The 17,238-nt window shown below is 44.5% G+C and overlaps 1 protein-coding gene across 1 annotated transcript; it reads right to left on the reverse strand.

Moving 5' to 3' along the window:
* Positions 1 to 11,502: 11,502 nt before the first annotated feature.
* On the reverse strand, positions 11,503 to 12,450 carry LOC115091662 (olfactory receptor 52R1-like). The gene has a single exon (XM_029601825.1). It carries the CDS (start codon positions 12,448 to 12,450, stop codon positions 11,503 to 11,505), a length of 948 nt encoding a protein of 315 aa, XP_029457685.1.
* Between the last annotated feature and the right edge of the window lie 4,788 nt (positions 12,451 to 17,238).

Here is a 17,238-nt window from a genome sequence, read left to right on the forward strand (position 1 = left end):
GTGAAAAAGTTATCGAGTTACGTGCACCCGGATAACAACTTGATACTTATCTGGCTAAGCAATGTGCAGGCCACTGCCCGATCCCCCTCCCAGCTTCCCTAACACCCAAATTTGTAAAATAACGTGAGTTCATCCCCCACCATCTCCGCTCCCCAGAATCCCCTCCCCCCCCAATACCCCAGTCAGGAGCACAATACAGTCTTACCCACTCCTTGCCCCTTCCGGCACTGCAGAAGACTCTGCCAGTGATGCTACATAAGAACATAAGCTGTGCCGTACTGGGTCAGACCAGGCAACCTGTCTCCAGCAGCGGTCAATCCAAGTCACAAGCAGCTGACAAGCTCCCAAATATTAAATAGATCCCATGTCGCTAATGCCGGCAACAAGCAGTGATTAATAGCAGTTTATGGACTTCTCCTCCAGGAACTTATCCAACCCTTTTTTAAACCTAGCTACACTAGCTGCCTTAACCACATCCTCTGGCAATGAATGCTTCCAGAATTGATATCAGAGCAACACTGGAAGCAGCTGGAGATTGAGGGGTCCCAGGTGGTGGAGGAGAGGTTGCGAGTGGGTAGGGGAAGGAAGGGGCTCAGTCTTTGCTTTAAATATCATAAATAGAGGGGTAGAGCTGAATTCTGGTTGCTGTCTATTTTATTTTTTTCAAATTTTGTTTTAAGGGTAGGGAGGGGGATTGAGTGCTATACACAATCCTTAAAACATTTTTTTGATAACTTTAGGTGAGCATAATAAGTGGGAATGCTTGTCCTGCTGACTATCCATAACTTGTTATCCAGCTAATTTTATCTAGATAACTTGCCCCCTCATCACTTTTCTCACTATAACTATCACCATTAAAAGAATTATGGAAAAATCTTTCGCATGAACACAGTAATCACTAAAATTCCCTCAAGGATTAGGAAGATGATTGCATTTTGAAGCTTTTCTAGGCATCTTAAAGATAAATGAAATATTGTGGTGATAACGTTTGATGAGAATTTTAACTTCTGAAATTATTTTGAAAGGTGATTCAGAGTTTTGGATCTTTCCCTCAAGGCTTTCATTTGTTGCTCATTCAGGAAGGAGAAAAATCATCCACAGATACATGCAAAGTGTATGTAAACAATGGAGGAAGATATTCAAAATTCGGGAGAGGGGCTATTATGAGGGATCACATTTTTTCCCTAAATCACATATAATGATATGAAATATTGCTCAGTAAGACTTGGGGAAAAAAACTGATCATGAACTAAGATTAAAAGTGAAACTATCGGAGCTATGCAGTAAACTAATCTTTATATAATTCTATTTACTATCGCTGCTCTAAATCACAACCGAGGCAAAGAAATATCCCATTGCTATAAAGTGCATCAGACTCCATATTTCTCAATGCATTTGTAGAAGGTCAGATTGCTTACCAGAGTCGCATGTTCACCGGAAGGAGAGGATGCAACAATTACCCAGGAGTTTGTACCTTGCTGCTGGTTCACAAATTTTCTATCTGGGAGCCTGGGAAGTGAATTGCAACTCTTTATATTTCTTCCTTTCAAATCCCAGGAGTTTCTTGACTATCTGTGAGTCTCTGCTGCTGAATGAGAGTTGGGTGACTAATTACGTTGGGGGATTCAGGGTCTCTTTCTCTCTCTCTCTCTCTCTCTGTTTCTGACCCTGTATCCATTTTCTCTCTCACTATTGAAGGCTCCCCCACTTCTGCATTCATCCTTCTTGTAGATTTTATTCTCTATTTTCTTCCATGTCCTTTATAAAGTCTTTTCTTTCTCACTGTTTCTCTCTGCACCCATCTCCGCTCTCTCCCTCTTCTTTCTCTGCTTCATACCTCCATCATTCAGGCTTCAATTCTCTTTGACTTTGCCTCTGTTTCCATCTATTATTCTGTCTTTCCTCCTCTCCATGTTCATCCCTTACCTTTCCCTCCATCCCTTTTCCCATCTTCTCTTTCTCTCCCTCTTCTTGGTGCCTTTATCTCTCTCCTGGAGTTCCCGGGGTTTTAAGAATCCTTAGGAGGTTCCACTCTGATTACGAAAGGGATACTTCCAGTGAACTATGAAAAGCGATAATATTTGCAGTTTTGGAGATTCTGCCATATTCAAAGTTTGATGAGAACTCTTTGTGCAAGTTTTATGAATCCATCAGTAGAGTTGTTTTATTACATCCATATGAAAGGCACAATATGGCACAGTATGTTAAGGACCACTTAAAAAAAGAAAACCAGTAGGGATGCTCATTCATTTGAAACAAATGGGTAAAGTACGACAAATGAGCCTGTTTTCAATTTGGTTTGATTTTCCCAAAACCAATGGATGGCGTCTCCAAAAATACCACAAAATTTTCATTTCATTCATTTTTTTTAGTGAAAAACTCAAAGGTTATCCATTGAATTCAATATTTGGGCATTTAGCTGTCTATATTTTAGCTGGCAATCTTATTATCCAGGTAAAATTTAGCAGGATAAATTAGTGGCATTCCAGGAAGAGCTCCATCAGTAGATTAAGTAATCCAGATAACTCTGAAATCCAAGTTAGGCAGTAATTTATCTGGTAAAGGGCTTGATTTACTAAGGCTCTTTGCCCATTCTGTGTCTATGGGAAAAATGCTGAGTAAAGCAATCCCTAAGTTAACTGGCTACCTTTAAGACACCTGGCTATATTTGATGGTGTGGTTGCACTATTGAATATACCTTCAAAGTTAGCCAGATACGTTTATAAGGCTAATTTTGCTATCCAGACAGTGATGAATATGTTCCTCAGTATAATGAATGGGACAAGGAAAAGTGCATATTTTTCTCATCAGGTGACTAGATTGCAGTTGGGGTGGGATGGGACAAGGGAGGAAGTAAACAAACAAGATGAAGCTCTTTTTGCAACCAGCTTATCCCTGTGTAACTTCATCATTTTTGAAAGTGAAAGAAAAGCAGCTTTGGGGACTCACCATTTTGTCCAGTCATTTTATTTTTGGATTTCAGACAAAGAGGTTTGGATTCAGAAAAAACTGAGGATTTGGATCAGTGAGTCACTAATATTCAGAATGTTCAAGCTAATTTGGTTCAGGGTGAAATGAGTTATAGTGAAAAGTTGGAAAATTCTGTCAATTCCATCAGGTACCTAAACCTTAGGGTTTTGAAATTTCCTATTTTGATTGATCTTTTCAAAAAATTGTTCTTAAAATTTCCTCTGTGACAATGCCAACTACTGCCAAGGCTTATTGTCTATCATCTGGAATTAGACAAGATGCTGTCAACCAAGTTCAAAATGTTAATTTAAATTTAACTGAGCTTTTGGAAACATCTGGTGCAGTACAAGTGTCTAATTGAGCTAATTTATGGTTTCTTTTCTCTTCGGGCAACATCATTACTCTATTTTGATTTTTTTTTTCAAAAGAGGACTGCTTTATTCTATGGGCAAAAAAACCTGTATCTATCCAGATGTTACTAGAGCAATTCATGAACTTATATAAAAAAATGTGGTTATGCATTCTGAAGTTTTGGTATTGGATGAACAATTTATTCTTCTGTACCCATGTGAATGTTTGGTGAAACATCTTAATGTGAAATATGTTTACTTTGAACCTTCTCAATTCTGATTTAGACTCTCAGACTAGTATTGGTTTGTGCTTGTTGTTCAGCTGTACTGAATAATGTGATTTTAATCCTCTCAGTTTTTTTCTGACCATATTACTTCTTTGCATACACAGCTATGCTCTTGTCTCTCCTTTTGTACCTTAATATGAGAGTTTACTTTTGTTGATATTATTTATCTAGCTAAAGATTGCACAGATCCTTTTTGATTCATCTCGGAATTTCTGTCACAAGCTTTTTTTGTAATTTATATATATAATATATATATATAGTAAAAAAAAATAGAAAGAATATATCTTTGTTAACAGTATTAAATTTTTGTTTGCTCACAGAAGAATATTGTGCAAACTCCCAGCCTTTAACCCAATTCTTGTCCTCTTACACAATGAATGGAATTCTATTATAAATAAATAAATGAAATATTGTGTTTCATCTGAGCCTTCTTAATGAAGCTTTTTATCAAAATATGACTGATGTTGAAGGAAGCATACCTTAGCATTTCTCTACATGGAGGGAAGTAACTTGTTTGATTAACTTTTGTTTCAATGAAGAGTTGCAACATTTATGTCTTCACTTGACACCAATTTTTGTTTTTTGAAAAACATGGATTTTTGAACTATTGATACGCACACGTGTTTATGAGTATGAACGGTTTTCCCCATGAATGCATTAAGGGGTAGATTTTCAAACTATGCGAATAGGCCTACTTTTGCTGGCGCATCAGGCGCAAGCAAAAGTACGCTGGATTTTAGTAGATACGCGCGGAGCCGCGCGTATCCACTAAAATCCTGGATCGGCGCGCGCAAGGCTATCAATTCTGTATAGCTGGCGCGCGCTGAGCCGCGCAGCCTACCCCCATTCCCTCCAAGGCCGCTCCGATATAGCGGCCTCGGAGGGAACTTCCTTTTGCCCTCCCCTCACCTTCCCCTACCTAACCCACCCACCCGGCCCTGTCTAAGCCCCCCCCTTATCTTTGTCGGGGGATTTACACCTCCCGGAGGGAGGCGTAAATCCCCGCGCGTCAGCGGGCCTCCTGCGCGCCGGGACGCGACCTAGGGGTGGGTCCGGAGGGCGAGCCACGCCCCCGGGCCGCCCCGGGCCGTAACCACACCTCCGGGTCCGCCCCCGAAACGCTCCCGGCACGCCCCTGAAACGCCGCGCGGTTCGGGCCCGCCCCCCGACATGCCCCCGACACGCCCCCCTTGGAGAACCCCGGGACTTACGCGAGTCCCGGGGCTCTGCGCGTGCCGGTAGGCCTATGTAAAATAGGCGCACCGGCGCGCAGGGCCCTGCTCGCGTAAATCTGGGCGGATTTACGCGAGCAGGGCTCTTAAAATCCGCCCCATACTGTTGAAAGGAGTGGGTGGATTTATGAAGGCACTTTTTTCACTTGTAGAAAAATTGTTGTGAATTTCCCTTATGACCAATATATATGGTCAAAAATTGACCTCAGTCTTTTTGGTTTTGTAACCTTTGAATTGCAAAGTTTGTACATGAGAAATCTACTTCTGTTCTTTGAAGATCAACTGGTGATCTAGGTCCCCTCCTCTTGTATCAATAAACTAAATATTCAATGGCAAAACAACACATATGTGTGTAAATGAATTTAAACATGATTTTAAACAATGTTCAACTAAGGGTACTTCCATCTTCCAGGAACCAAAACTGGAACAGGAGGATCAGAAACATCCAACGAACAGGAGGATCAGAGACATCCAACGAAGATCACAGAACCATCTAAACAGGAGCAGACAATGAAGGACCTTGCAAGACGAAGAGACCATGGACAACCATGAGGATCTGATGCAAAGGCCCCGAGGAACTGATGAAGAGACCTTATATAGGGTTGCAGGCAGGACGAGGTGATGACATCATCTGTTGGGGCTGCAGGGCTTTTCCTGCCGCTGGTCCCTTAAATATTGAAGAGAGGAATGTTTGTGCACCGATTCAGGAGCCCGAAGACAGGTAGGAGCCTCAGTGATGGCGGTGTCTCCACCGCGAAAGAGCCGGATTCGGGTCACCGCAAGATGACTGCAGGAGCGGCAGTACCCCAGCTGCACAGGAGGAACGTCAGCGGCACTTGGGCTGTGAAGACAACTGGCAGCTGTAGTTCCCAGCCATGAAGAACTCCGGTGGCGGCAGGAGCCGCAAAGAGACGGAAGCCAGCAGCCTCCACGCCACAGGAATTGGAGCCCCAGAGTTGGCAGCATCCAGGCATCATGGGAGTGGCCGATAACAGTGGCCACAGCCCTAGAAAGCAGCAGAGTCAGCGACGGGTTGGCGGTGAGAGAAGCTGCTCCCGGGATGGGCCCTGTGAGCTGCAAGCGCAACAATTTGTACACATTGGGGTAGATTTTATAAATTTACGCAAGCGCGTACTTTTGTTCGCGCACCAGGCGCGAACAAAAGTACGCTGGATTTTATAAGATACGCACATAGCCACGAGTATCTTATAAAATCCGGGTGTCGGCGTGCGCAAGGAGGTGCCTGTTCCCTCCAAGGCCGCTCCAAAATCGGAGCGGCCTTGGAGGGAACTTTCTTTCAACCCCCCCGCACCTTCCCTTCCCTTTCCCTACCTAACCCACCCCCCGACCCTATCTAAACCCCCCCTACCTTTGTTGGCAGATTTACGCCTGCTATCAGCAGGCGTAAATATGCGCGTGCCAGTGGGCTGCTGGCACGCCATCACCCGACCCAGGGGCTGGTCTGGATGCCTCGACTACGCCCCCGGGCCGGCGCCACGACCCCGGTCCCGCCCCGAACCGCCCCCTGACCCCGGACATGCCCCGGACATGCCCCCTCCCCGCTCCTTTTACGAAGCCCCAGGACTTACGCGCGTCCCGGGGTTGTGCGCACACCGGCGGCCTATGCAAAATAGGTGCGCAGGCGCGCGAGTGCCCTGCGCGAGTAAATCTGGCCGGATTTATGCGCGCAGGGCTTTTAAAATCCGGCCCATTGTAATTAATATTGATGCCGCACATGTGTGTGCTGTTTGATTTCGGCAGGTCCAAATAAGATTTATTATCCCTACACAAGTTAATTAGACTGAGGCTTTGAAATGGTGATTCCTCATCCACTCGTCATCATTCAGCTTGGCACAAGTGTTAATGATATCCAGTATGAAATGGCTGAGGATCATCAATCAATCAAGGGGAGCCTTTTGAAGCTTAAGCTTTATCATTGTGGAGAACATTAACACCTGACTGCCTTGCAGTGTGAGGGAGAGGGTTGATTATCACTGGTGCATGATTGGCTTGATCTTTTCTGTGACCTTGCAATCCAGATCCTGCAGTCTTCACAAGGGTTATTATGTGCCCAATACCTAGACTGAAGTTTTGCATGCAGCTGCTATAGGAACAGGACAAAATCTTTCTGTTAACTATGGTTTGGAAATTAACTCCTAGGGGGTCATGTCTATTTTCTTTATCAACTCATGGACATTTATGTTGAGAGTTTATACCTTCTATTTTGTTGTATGCGTGCTTCTCTCTAAAATGATCCATGCCAGGTGTTAGATTTTACACATGTCTTTTCTGTCATCCCTATGTGATGTCATTACTCTTATCAATGAGAACTAACTGGGGACAATTCCACATTGTCTGAAGCTCCAGCTACTATACTAACTCTGTTAAATATCTTCTAGCAAGTCTGTATTCTACTGCTTTGCATGTTGAATCCATTTAAGAGGTTGAGGGGACCTGCATTACATACCAGCTTTCTACTGGGAACTGCCTGGAGCTCTATAAAAGGCATGGCGTTAGATATATTTGTTGGCTTTTGCTGTCCTAAATAAAATGAGCATGTGGATGGGCCTACTAGCTTAAAGTTATGGATATGAAAGAATGGTAAATTGATAGGTGGCTATTTCTACTCTGTGTGACATTTGAAGACCCTGTGATTTAAAGATGTATGTTTTGCCAAAGCTTGCACACTAACTATTTTTTCACAGTCTGTATATACTGGAAGAGCTTTAGGAGTATTGCAGACTAGGTATAGGAAAAAGGTATAGGGCTGATAAGTGCAATGGTCTTCTGTCCCTCAAAAGCCCTCCTTCTCTTTGCTGTGCAGATGAAAAACCACCATCTCTAGCACCCTCCATAATAAGTTTGTGTATACTCAGTTCCTCCTTCACACTACTCAGAGTGGCACCCGGGGTCCTAGAGCTATGCAGAACAAATTAAAAGAAGATAGCAAGGGAAATGCATGTACATAATTTTTCTGTATGTATTGGATGTCCATGTAGTTGCACATGGAAGCTGCATGTGGAGATGTAGATGGTGCTGCAGTACTTCTTTCTCATGCTGATGCTTCTGATGGCTCCAGACCTCTTGTGCTTGGCAGATGGATGTCCTCCCTTCACCATTGGAAGCTTTGGTGAAGGTGAAAAACAACAACAACCTGAACTCATAGTAAATAGGGATGTGAATCGTTTTAGGACGATTAAAATTATCGTCCGATAATGGCGCCGGCCATACGCGTATGGCCGGCGCCATTTTCCGTACGAAAACGATTCGCGGCGGGAAATCGCTCCCTGACCCCCGCTGGACCTCCAGGAACTTTTGGCCAGCTTGGGGGGGGCCTCCTGACCCCCACAAGACTTGCCAAAAGTCCAGCGGGGGTCCGGAAGGACCTCCTGCCGTCCAATCGTGTTCGTCTATGGCCGCCGCCATTTTTCGGCGCCATTTTGGAAAATGGCGCCGGCTGAAGACAACAAGATTCAGTAGCAGGAGCCCGTTCCGGACCGCTGCCGTTCCGGACCGCCGCTGGACCCGCAGGTTATTTAAGTCATTTGGGGGGGGGTTCGGGAGGGTGGGGGATTTAATTTAAAGGGTCGGGGGTGGGTTTTAGGGGGTTTTAATGTGCCGGTTTTGCGATTTTACGTTTTTTCGATTTTTCACGATTTTTCACGATTTTTCACGATATTTTACCCCCCCAAACGGCAACAATACGATTCCCTCCCCCTCCCAGCCGAAATCGATCGTTAAGATGATCGAGGACACGATTCACATCCCTAATTGTAAATGTGTCCAATTGTAAAGTTGGAACTTGCTTATTTGTTGGGCAGGGGAATTTTCCTAACTTATGCCCCTCCTCCTTCATCCCCTCCTCCCCTTCTCCTCTCCCCTCCCCCTCCCCTTCTCCCCATCTACCCCTTTAACCTTCCTCTGCCCTCTCGGTCCACATCCCACTCCGACATACTTCGCTACGCCCTACCTTCATACACAATAAACATACATTTTTTACTGAAATAATAACGTTTAATTTTTATAAAATATTTAAAAGACAAACATAGATATAAACAAAATAAAATTTGGGGAGGGGTGCACTAGGGACTAAACATATTTACACCAACCCCCCCCACACACACGGGGAGTTAGTGAGGCAGGGATGAGGGAAGATGCTCAGGATGCAGCATGTGGTTTCCCAGGACCCTTACAGCTGCGCTCAGCAGCTGTATGGCCCTGAGAATCGCATCTATCATCCTGGTCATCCTCTCCTGATTCACATGCATAGCTCTCAGGTCCTCTACCACCCCCCTCATGTAAGAGTATAATTTGCCCCTAGTAAGAGGCTCATCATCGGGAGAACATGCTGCCAATGATAGGCCTTTGCACTGCTCACCTGGGGGGGCACAGAGGAAGGAGAGGACCATGCATGTCTGACTGGGCCAACAAATGCTGGCCTGTTTGTGTCCCCACGTCCCTAACTCCCTCGGCAAAACAAGGAGGAGGCCCCACTTCATGGGAAATAGGAAGAGGCCCAGGGTGTGCCTCTTCAGCTGGAGGTGGCTCCATTACCGCCGCTTCAATGGCTAGGGGAGGAGCATCCTGCTCCCCCCCAGCGGCAGCGGCTGCTGTTGGTGCGGGGGCTGGGCCTTGTCCTTTCTCCACTTCTTCTTCAGGTTCAGGAGCACCTTAAAACAAAAGCAGGGGTCAGAATGATGTGCACTTTAACGTGGAAATACTTTTTATCTATGTACGAACACTGGCCAGTAGCATGGAAGATTCACTTACCACCAGGCCCAGCCCGCTCTGCCCGCAGCCACTCCAGCCACCTCCTCTTCTTGAGGCGCAGCCACCAGGCCTTCTTTTTCAAGTCCTCTATTTATAGGAATGAAATAGGAACAGTACCATGAATGTGCTCTAGCGGGTAATGGGACCTCTATACTGGAATGTGACAATGATTGCTGTTACTAGATTTAGCCTCTATGATACTCCTGTTCACTGGTCATATAATTGTGGGAATATCCTTGTGCGGTAACATCAATCCTGCATCTGCTCCTCATGTATGCCTTCTCAATGCATTGTTAATAATTTGCTCTCCTAAAGTCTGTGTTTCTCTAGTCATTCTTTGGCCAACACCAAGGCATGCAAGTTTTCTTGTTATTATCTAGGAGCATGCCTGCTAATGACTAAGGGATATAGTCATGCACAGTAATTGTGACTACCCTGAAAAGCTGACTAGGTGCAAGCCAGTTCTGAGAGTACAACTTATTGATGGACATAACAGCAGGAAACCATTTTATATTCCATGGGAAAATAACTACCATCTCTTCAATATAGCATTTACAATACTTGTGGCTGTAAGGCTTCAACCATTCCATGTAAATGTGGCCTATTGTCTTTGTTACCTAGTATGACCTCATTGTAGCTATGATCATCCATGCAAATAATTTTAGGTGATAGCATTACAGTCTACATACATATTATATAACACTCGATGGTAGCCACTAGCATCCTCCACAGGCATAACAGGTTGTTATAATTGTAAACCGGAGTGAAGGCTACTCTGCTATACCTCGGTATATAAAAAAATGCTAAATAAATAAATAAATAACCTGACCTTCACACACCCACAGTGACTCCATTTGCAGTAGCTTACCTAACGTTAAGACAGTCAACTTATACTACACCGGTAGGAGACATCATGGTTGTAAATTTGCTGCAGGTGCCGCCAGGCCCTGCACACCAGGCTGTAGTTTGTGCTCTGACCTGTGATGGAGAAGATGTGTTTCTCATCTGCCACCACCAGGGACGCCAGAAGGGCAATGTACCTGGTGGTGAAATTAGGTTATCTCCCTGTCCCGTCCATGTTACATGCATGCAGTGAAGAGTACCAGGAAGTTCTGCCCTCAAGTTTCCGTGCGCATGTGCGAGTGCGCAAGACGACACACTGCGCACAAGGGACATACACAACTCACGGCCAAAACATGCACGTATTTTGCATTGCTCACATGCATATGGATGAGCATTGCCACAACATATCCACTTTTATGGCCAACGTATCCATATCCACTTTTATGGCCAACTAGTTTGTAACAGTATGCGTTATCTCTTTTTATATGATATAACTTGATAGAACTTTATAAAACAATTAGAAACATTGCAATTCTTATGCCCACTCACAGCGCCAAGTGCAAGGACATCAAGCAACATAAGATTTTTATAAATAAATAAAAATAAAAATGTTTAATATGCAATTGTTGGGTACCAGTCCAGTGGTCTGTGGTTAGAATTCTGCATTTAGAAATTCCATAGCCGGATTTTATTCCTGACTTCATTTCTGCTCCTTGGACTGATTAATAAAGTGGTACTCACATCCCCCAAAGGGAATGTTGCACCAAGAACTCCTCTTATAGCAAGACTCATGAACATTGTTCTCAGAAGAGCTGCATCCTGCGTTACAGCAGAAGGATATTCCATCAAAATTTGACATGTGCATATCAGAGAAAATTCTGAAGATCTCACAAGGTTGCCTAATAAGAGATACAAGGGAAAATAAGAGATACAAGGGAAAATATATGAAGATAGGTCAAGTCTAATGGTTCCTTGAGAAGACTTGGAGGGGAAGAAGTAAAGACATTTATCTCTCTGGAAATGATAAACAAAAACGAAAACTCCATTCAGTTATCTTCTCCTATTAAAGCGGACCATTGCTAGCACCTGGCAACGGATCTGTTTGGTATTCACACCATAAATTATGGGATTAAACATGGGAGGCAGTAAGAGGTAAAGACTGGCCATCATTACATGGGCAGAAAGAGGAATGTTGCGACCAAATTCATGTGTTAGAAATGTAAACAATGCCAGGATGTAGAAGGTTAGGATGACACAGATGTGGGAACTGCAGGTACTGAAGGCTTTGAGACGCGCCGCCTTGGATGGAAACCTGAAGACCACCCTCAGAATCATCACATAAGACAAGACAGTAAAAGTCACATCAAACCCCACAACCAAAATGGAGAGACTTAGTCCATACACAGTGTTGATCAGTGTATCAGCACAGGAGAGTTTTACCACTGCAAAATGCCCACAGTAGGAAAACAAAACTACATTGTTGGAGCAGAATGGAAGTCTGATCACAAGAAAGCAAACCGGGATTGATACGAGCAAGCCTCTGATTAATATCGCCAGTCCCATCCTTGCTATGACTGGATTGGATAGGATAACCGAGTGTCTCAAAGGGTTGCAGATTGCCACATAGCGATCGACGGCCATGGCCAAGAAAATCCCTGACTCTATGGAGGAGAAACAGAGGACTAAAATCAGCTGGGTGAGGCAATTTCCAAAATAGATTTCTCTTGAATTGAACCAAAACAGGGCCAGCATTTTAGGTGATACAGAAGTAGATAAAACCAGATCAGTGGCAGCCAGCATGGAAAGGAAATAATACATGGGCACATGAAGGCTCCTCTCAGTTTTTACAACGTATAGAATAATGCAGTTTCCAATAAAAGCCGTGATGTACATCGCGAAGAATGGGAGGGAGATCCAGATGTGCTCGGCTTCCAGCCCTGGGATTCCGATGAGGATGAATGTTGATGGGTGTCTGGGAGTGCTATTGACAGACGACATGATGTCCAGGTGCCTACAGTATCCCAAGCAGTATCAGGTCACGTTTATCATCTGGAAATAAGCAATGTGTGATGCAGCTGAGAAATAAGCATGGCCATGTGAATCTCTCTGTCCTGCATACTGTGAGTACTGGAAAATGACAGACTGGAGGCACCTTGTAGACTAACCAGATGCAGGACAAAGTGGACTCTGATGCTTCAAACTAATGCCTCAATACATTGGTTAATCTATGAAAGGGGTTCCCAAACATTTTGGAAGTGTGGACCCCTTTTCCACCTTCAAAATGTTGGTGGACTCCCCAGACTTCTCTTCCATTTTTACCTGCAGTTATGTGCCATATTATAAGAGTTATTAACGTAATAACAAAGAATTATTTATATGAACACCAGACTTATTCATAATATATGAAACATAAATAAGAGTTAATAATAACGTATTCATTAATAATAAACAGAATGCATATAATTGCAAAGCACAGCAGTAAATGTGCAAGGATATAGTCATATTCAGTAACTTATGCAGTGTAACTACAGCAGCCACACAGCTGGATTTGTCTGGATCTGGAGTGACTGGGGGGGAATGGACCGGTGGAGAGAGAGAGAGAGAGAGAGAGAGAGAAAGACACTGGCGAGTTGGGAGTTAGAGACAGTCTAGGTGGAAGGAGAGAGACAGTCAGGCTGGTGGGGATGGACTAATGGCGAGAGAGACAACGACAGGCAGGGATGAACTGATGAAGGGAAAGAGAGAGCGACTGGTGGGGCTGGAATGTGAGAGAGAGAGAGTGGCTGCCAGGGATGGACTGGTGGAGAGAGAGAGGGGAACTGGTTGGGATGGACTGGTGGAGTGTTTGAGAGAGAGAGAGAGAGAGAGAGACTGCCAGGGATGGACTGGTGGAGTGAGAGAGGGGAACTGGTGGGGTTGGACTGGTGGAGTGTATGTGTGTGAGAGAGAGTGACTGCCAGGGATGGACTGGTGGAGAGAGAGAGGGGAACTGGTGGGGCTGGACTTGTGGAATGTGTGTGTGAGAGAGAGAGTGACTGCCAGGGATCGACTGGTGGAGCAAGAGAGGGGAACTGGTGGGGCTGGACTGGTGGAGTGTGTGTGTGTGTGAGAGAGAGAGTCTGCCAGAGATGGACTGGTGGAGCAAGAGAGGGGAACTGGTGGGGCTGGACTTGTGGAATGTGTGTGTGAGAGAGAGAGTGACTGCCAGGGATGGACTGGTGGAGCGAGAGAGGGGAACTGGTGGGGCTGGACTGGTGGAGTGTGTGTGTCTGAGAGAGAGTGACTGCCAGGGATCGACTGGTGGAGCAAGAGAGGGGAACTGGTGGGGCTGGACTGGTGGAGTGAGTGTGAGAGAGAGTGACTGCCAGGGATGGACTGGTGGAGCGAGAGAGGGGAACTGGTGGGGCTGGACTGGTGGAGTGTGTGTGTGTGAGAGAGAGAGAGAGAGTGACTGCCAGGGATGGACTGGTGGAGCGAGAGAGGGGAACTGGTGGGGCTGGACTGGTGGAGTGAGTGTGAGAGAGAGTGACTGCCAGGGATGGACTGGTGGAGCGAGAGAGGGGAACTGGTGGGGCTGGACTGGTGGAGTGTGTGTGTGTGAGAGAGAGAGAGATAGTGACTGCCAGGGATGGACTGGTGGAGGGAGAGAAGGGAACTGGTTGGGATGGACTGTGGAGCAAAGATAAAGAGTGAGAGACTGGTAGGGAAGGGGGAAGGAGGGATGTTTAAGACAGGGAGATGGGAAGAAGGGTTTGGTGCTCATATTTCCATCCCAACCCCACCCCCTCAATGGTATTTTTTGTAATCATTATTATTTTTAAAGAAAATCACCTGCGACAGGGAAACCACCCTGCTAGCTTGATCTTGGCAGGGGTGCAATGGCTCTCTCCACACCTGCCTGTTATGCAGAAACAGGACACTCCTGCTCATAAAGCAAGAGGGACTGCTACACACATAGTGCACCATGATCACAAGATGATGGGCATCCATGTCGGAAGAAACTTCTAAGTTACCAAAAAAAATGCCTCTGGTCAGTTTCAATCGTCTAGTTAAACTATCACCAAATTTATTCAAGAGCATCAATCAAATCTTCTGTACAGGAGTGGGACAAATCCCAATATAAACCCCTGCACCTCAAATTCTCAGAAACTCCCCCAACAAAGGATGCAGAACAGAACAAGGACATTTCCCCTTACCACTCACCATAGAATAAACAATATACAAATTCTGTTCTCTCCTCAGTAACTACAAACGCAAAAATGACAACACAAACATGCAGACATAAACTGAACTGGAAACCACAAGAAGGCAGACTCTGTATGCATTGCAACAATAGAAAAACAGAAGCATCTCTATTCCTCATAAAACATCAACTAATACAATCATCAAATATAAAATACCAATAAAGTAAAACCATACTAATAAATATTTCAAAACAACTGCCATATAGAACATACAATAATGTAAAACTCATATAAAATATTTTTAAATTTCCCAAACAATAAAATATATCAAAACATCAGTTTCCTCAAACAACAGCCAATAATTAAAACTCATAAGGATTTAAAAATTACCTACTCTCTATACCTGGGAACTTTTGATTTCCAGCCACCCTGAGATTGCAGTGGATTAGTAAGGATGGGATGGAGGGCACACAAACTTTCTCCTCTCTCTCATACACACATATATGAACACATTCATTCTCACTCTCACACACGCACATATATACACTCCCTTTCCATTACACACAAACACACTCCCTCTCTTATTCACACATGCTCTATCTTACACACATACACACACACACACACACACACTCACACTTTCTCTCTTTCAAAGTTATATGCTCTCTGACATACACACACATTCTTTCTCTCTCTCTCTCTCATGCACATACTCTCTTTCTCATGTACATGCTCCATCTATCTCATACACACATGCTCTCTCTCACACACATACACATACACACATACTCCCTGCCTCTCATACATACACATTCTCTCTTACTCATGCATACACACACACACACACACACAAATACATTCATGTTCCCTCTCTTATGCACAGATGTTCTCTCTCTCATTCACATACTTACACTCTCTCTCTTAGACACACACATGCTCACACTCACACATACACTTCCTCTCTGACACAAACATACTCCCTTTCTCTCAAACACACATGCTCTTTCACACACAAAAACTCCTAATCTCTCAAATATGTTCTCTGTCTTGCATACATACATGCTCTCTCTCTCACACACACACCCTCCATACAGACATGCTTTCTCTTTATTTCATTCCCCCCATAAACATACAAGCTCCCTTTCTCCCATACACACTTGCGCTTTCTCTCTTTCACACACACACACACACACACACACACACACACACAGAAACACTCATACAAGCTCCCTTTCTCTCATATGTGTATAAACACACATACACAAGCCCTTAGACTCTTTCTCACATTCAGATGCTCACACACCCTCTCTCTCACCTGGGCCTCTTAAGAAGTTTTGAAGACACCACCAATATTCCTTTTTCTGGTTTTCTGTAGATTTTATAGTGTTTCCATCGGAAAACAGGATTGCAGTGGGCTGGCCTCCTCTTCAAGGAGAATGAAAATAACCTTCCTGGTTATACAATACTGAGTACATTTTTAAAGGGTTATGCATGGAAAAAAGCATAGAAGCACATAAGTAGCACGTAATTGCATATATTATATGTGTAAACATTGGAAGAACTTGCAAAGTTTCAATTTTGTGTGCACGTTCATTGGCTCAGAAAAGGGGTGGATTAGGGATTTACAGGGCAGAGTGAAGAGGTAAGCGCAGAAGTTGCTATCCTATAAAAGATAAATGCTTATAAATTATCAGATTTATTCCTACAGTTTTACCCCTGCTGATTGACTAGGACAGGTGAAATCGGACTTGCCTGTTATCTGCAACGTTTGGGTGCGAGATCTGAGCGAACTGGTGGAGGTCTGGGCGAACTGGTGATTTCAAGTATGCACAAGTAATTAAAATGCCTGCCTTCTTGGATAGATCCGAGGTTATTATGCAAACAGGCAGTTAATTCTTCACCTATTTTATAAACATGCATGGATATATTTGCAGTGCTTTCATTGCACTGGAAATATTCACCTGTGCTGAAAACACGCGAGTGTACTTTAGGTGCAGAACCACGCAGCTCCTGGATAACTCTCCGCCCGTCCACTTACTCGTGCACACGCAACAGCACAAATAGGTTTGCAAGTTATCTCCCCCGACAGAGGGACTCGACTCTTCATGATAAAGGGGCTCAGGCAGAAGCACCGCCAGGGCCCGAGGAAATACTGCAAAGTTTCACCCGCAGCCACTCTCAGACACTGACAATGAAGAAGCAACAAAATCCCACTGGATTTCCTTTAAAATGATCTAAACGTGGTCTCCCTAGTTAAATTATATCAGAAAGAAGCTCATGCGACGCTGAAGTGCTGAGAAAGGCTTCAGGGGAAGCTCACGTCGGCTCATTAGGGAGAAAGCAAACCAAATCAAGAGAACCCTTCCGGATTGTTAGCGAAGCTTGCGGAGAATTTCGTACGGTACATTGTGTAAATCCTATGTGGATGTGTTGTTTATTCCTCAAACTATGCGCACCCCGAAGAACGTTTCCCTTCAATGTGCGCAGGCTGTGGAAGTGAGAGCAACTGCTAGCGTCTCCAAGAGGGAAATCTCGCTAGTCAGCCCTCTACATGACTTTCACTTGGAGTGAGAAATTAAGTGTCTTTCAGATAAGTCTGACG

The sequence above is a fragment of the Rhinatrema bivittatum genome, chromosome 5 (genome assembly GCF_901001135.1).
Source record: "Rhinatrema bivittatum chromosome 5, aRhiBiv1.1, whole genome shotgun sequence".
Classification (NCBI taxonomy): Eukaryota; Metazoa; Chordata; class Amphibia; order Gymnophiona; family Rhinatrematidae; genus Rhinatrema; species Rhinatrema bivittatum.

What these genes read in the sequence shown, in the direction of transcription:
- LOC115091662 (XM_029601825.1), bottom strand. Translation starts at nt 12,450, where the DNA reads ATGTCGTCTGTCAATAGCACTCCCAGACACCCATCAACATTCATCCTC.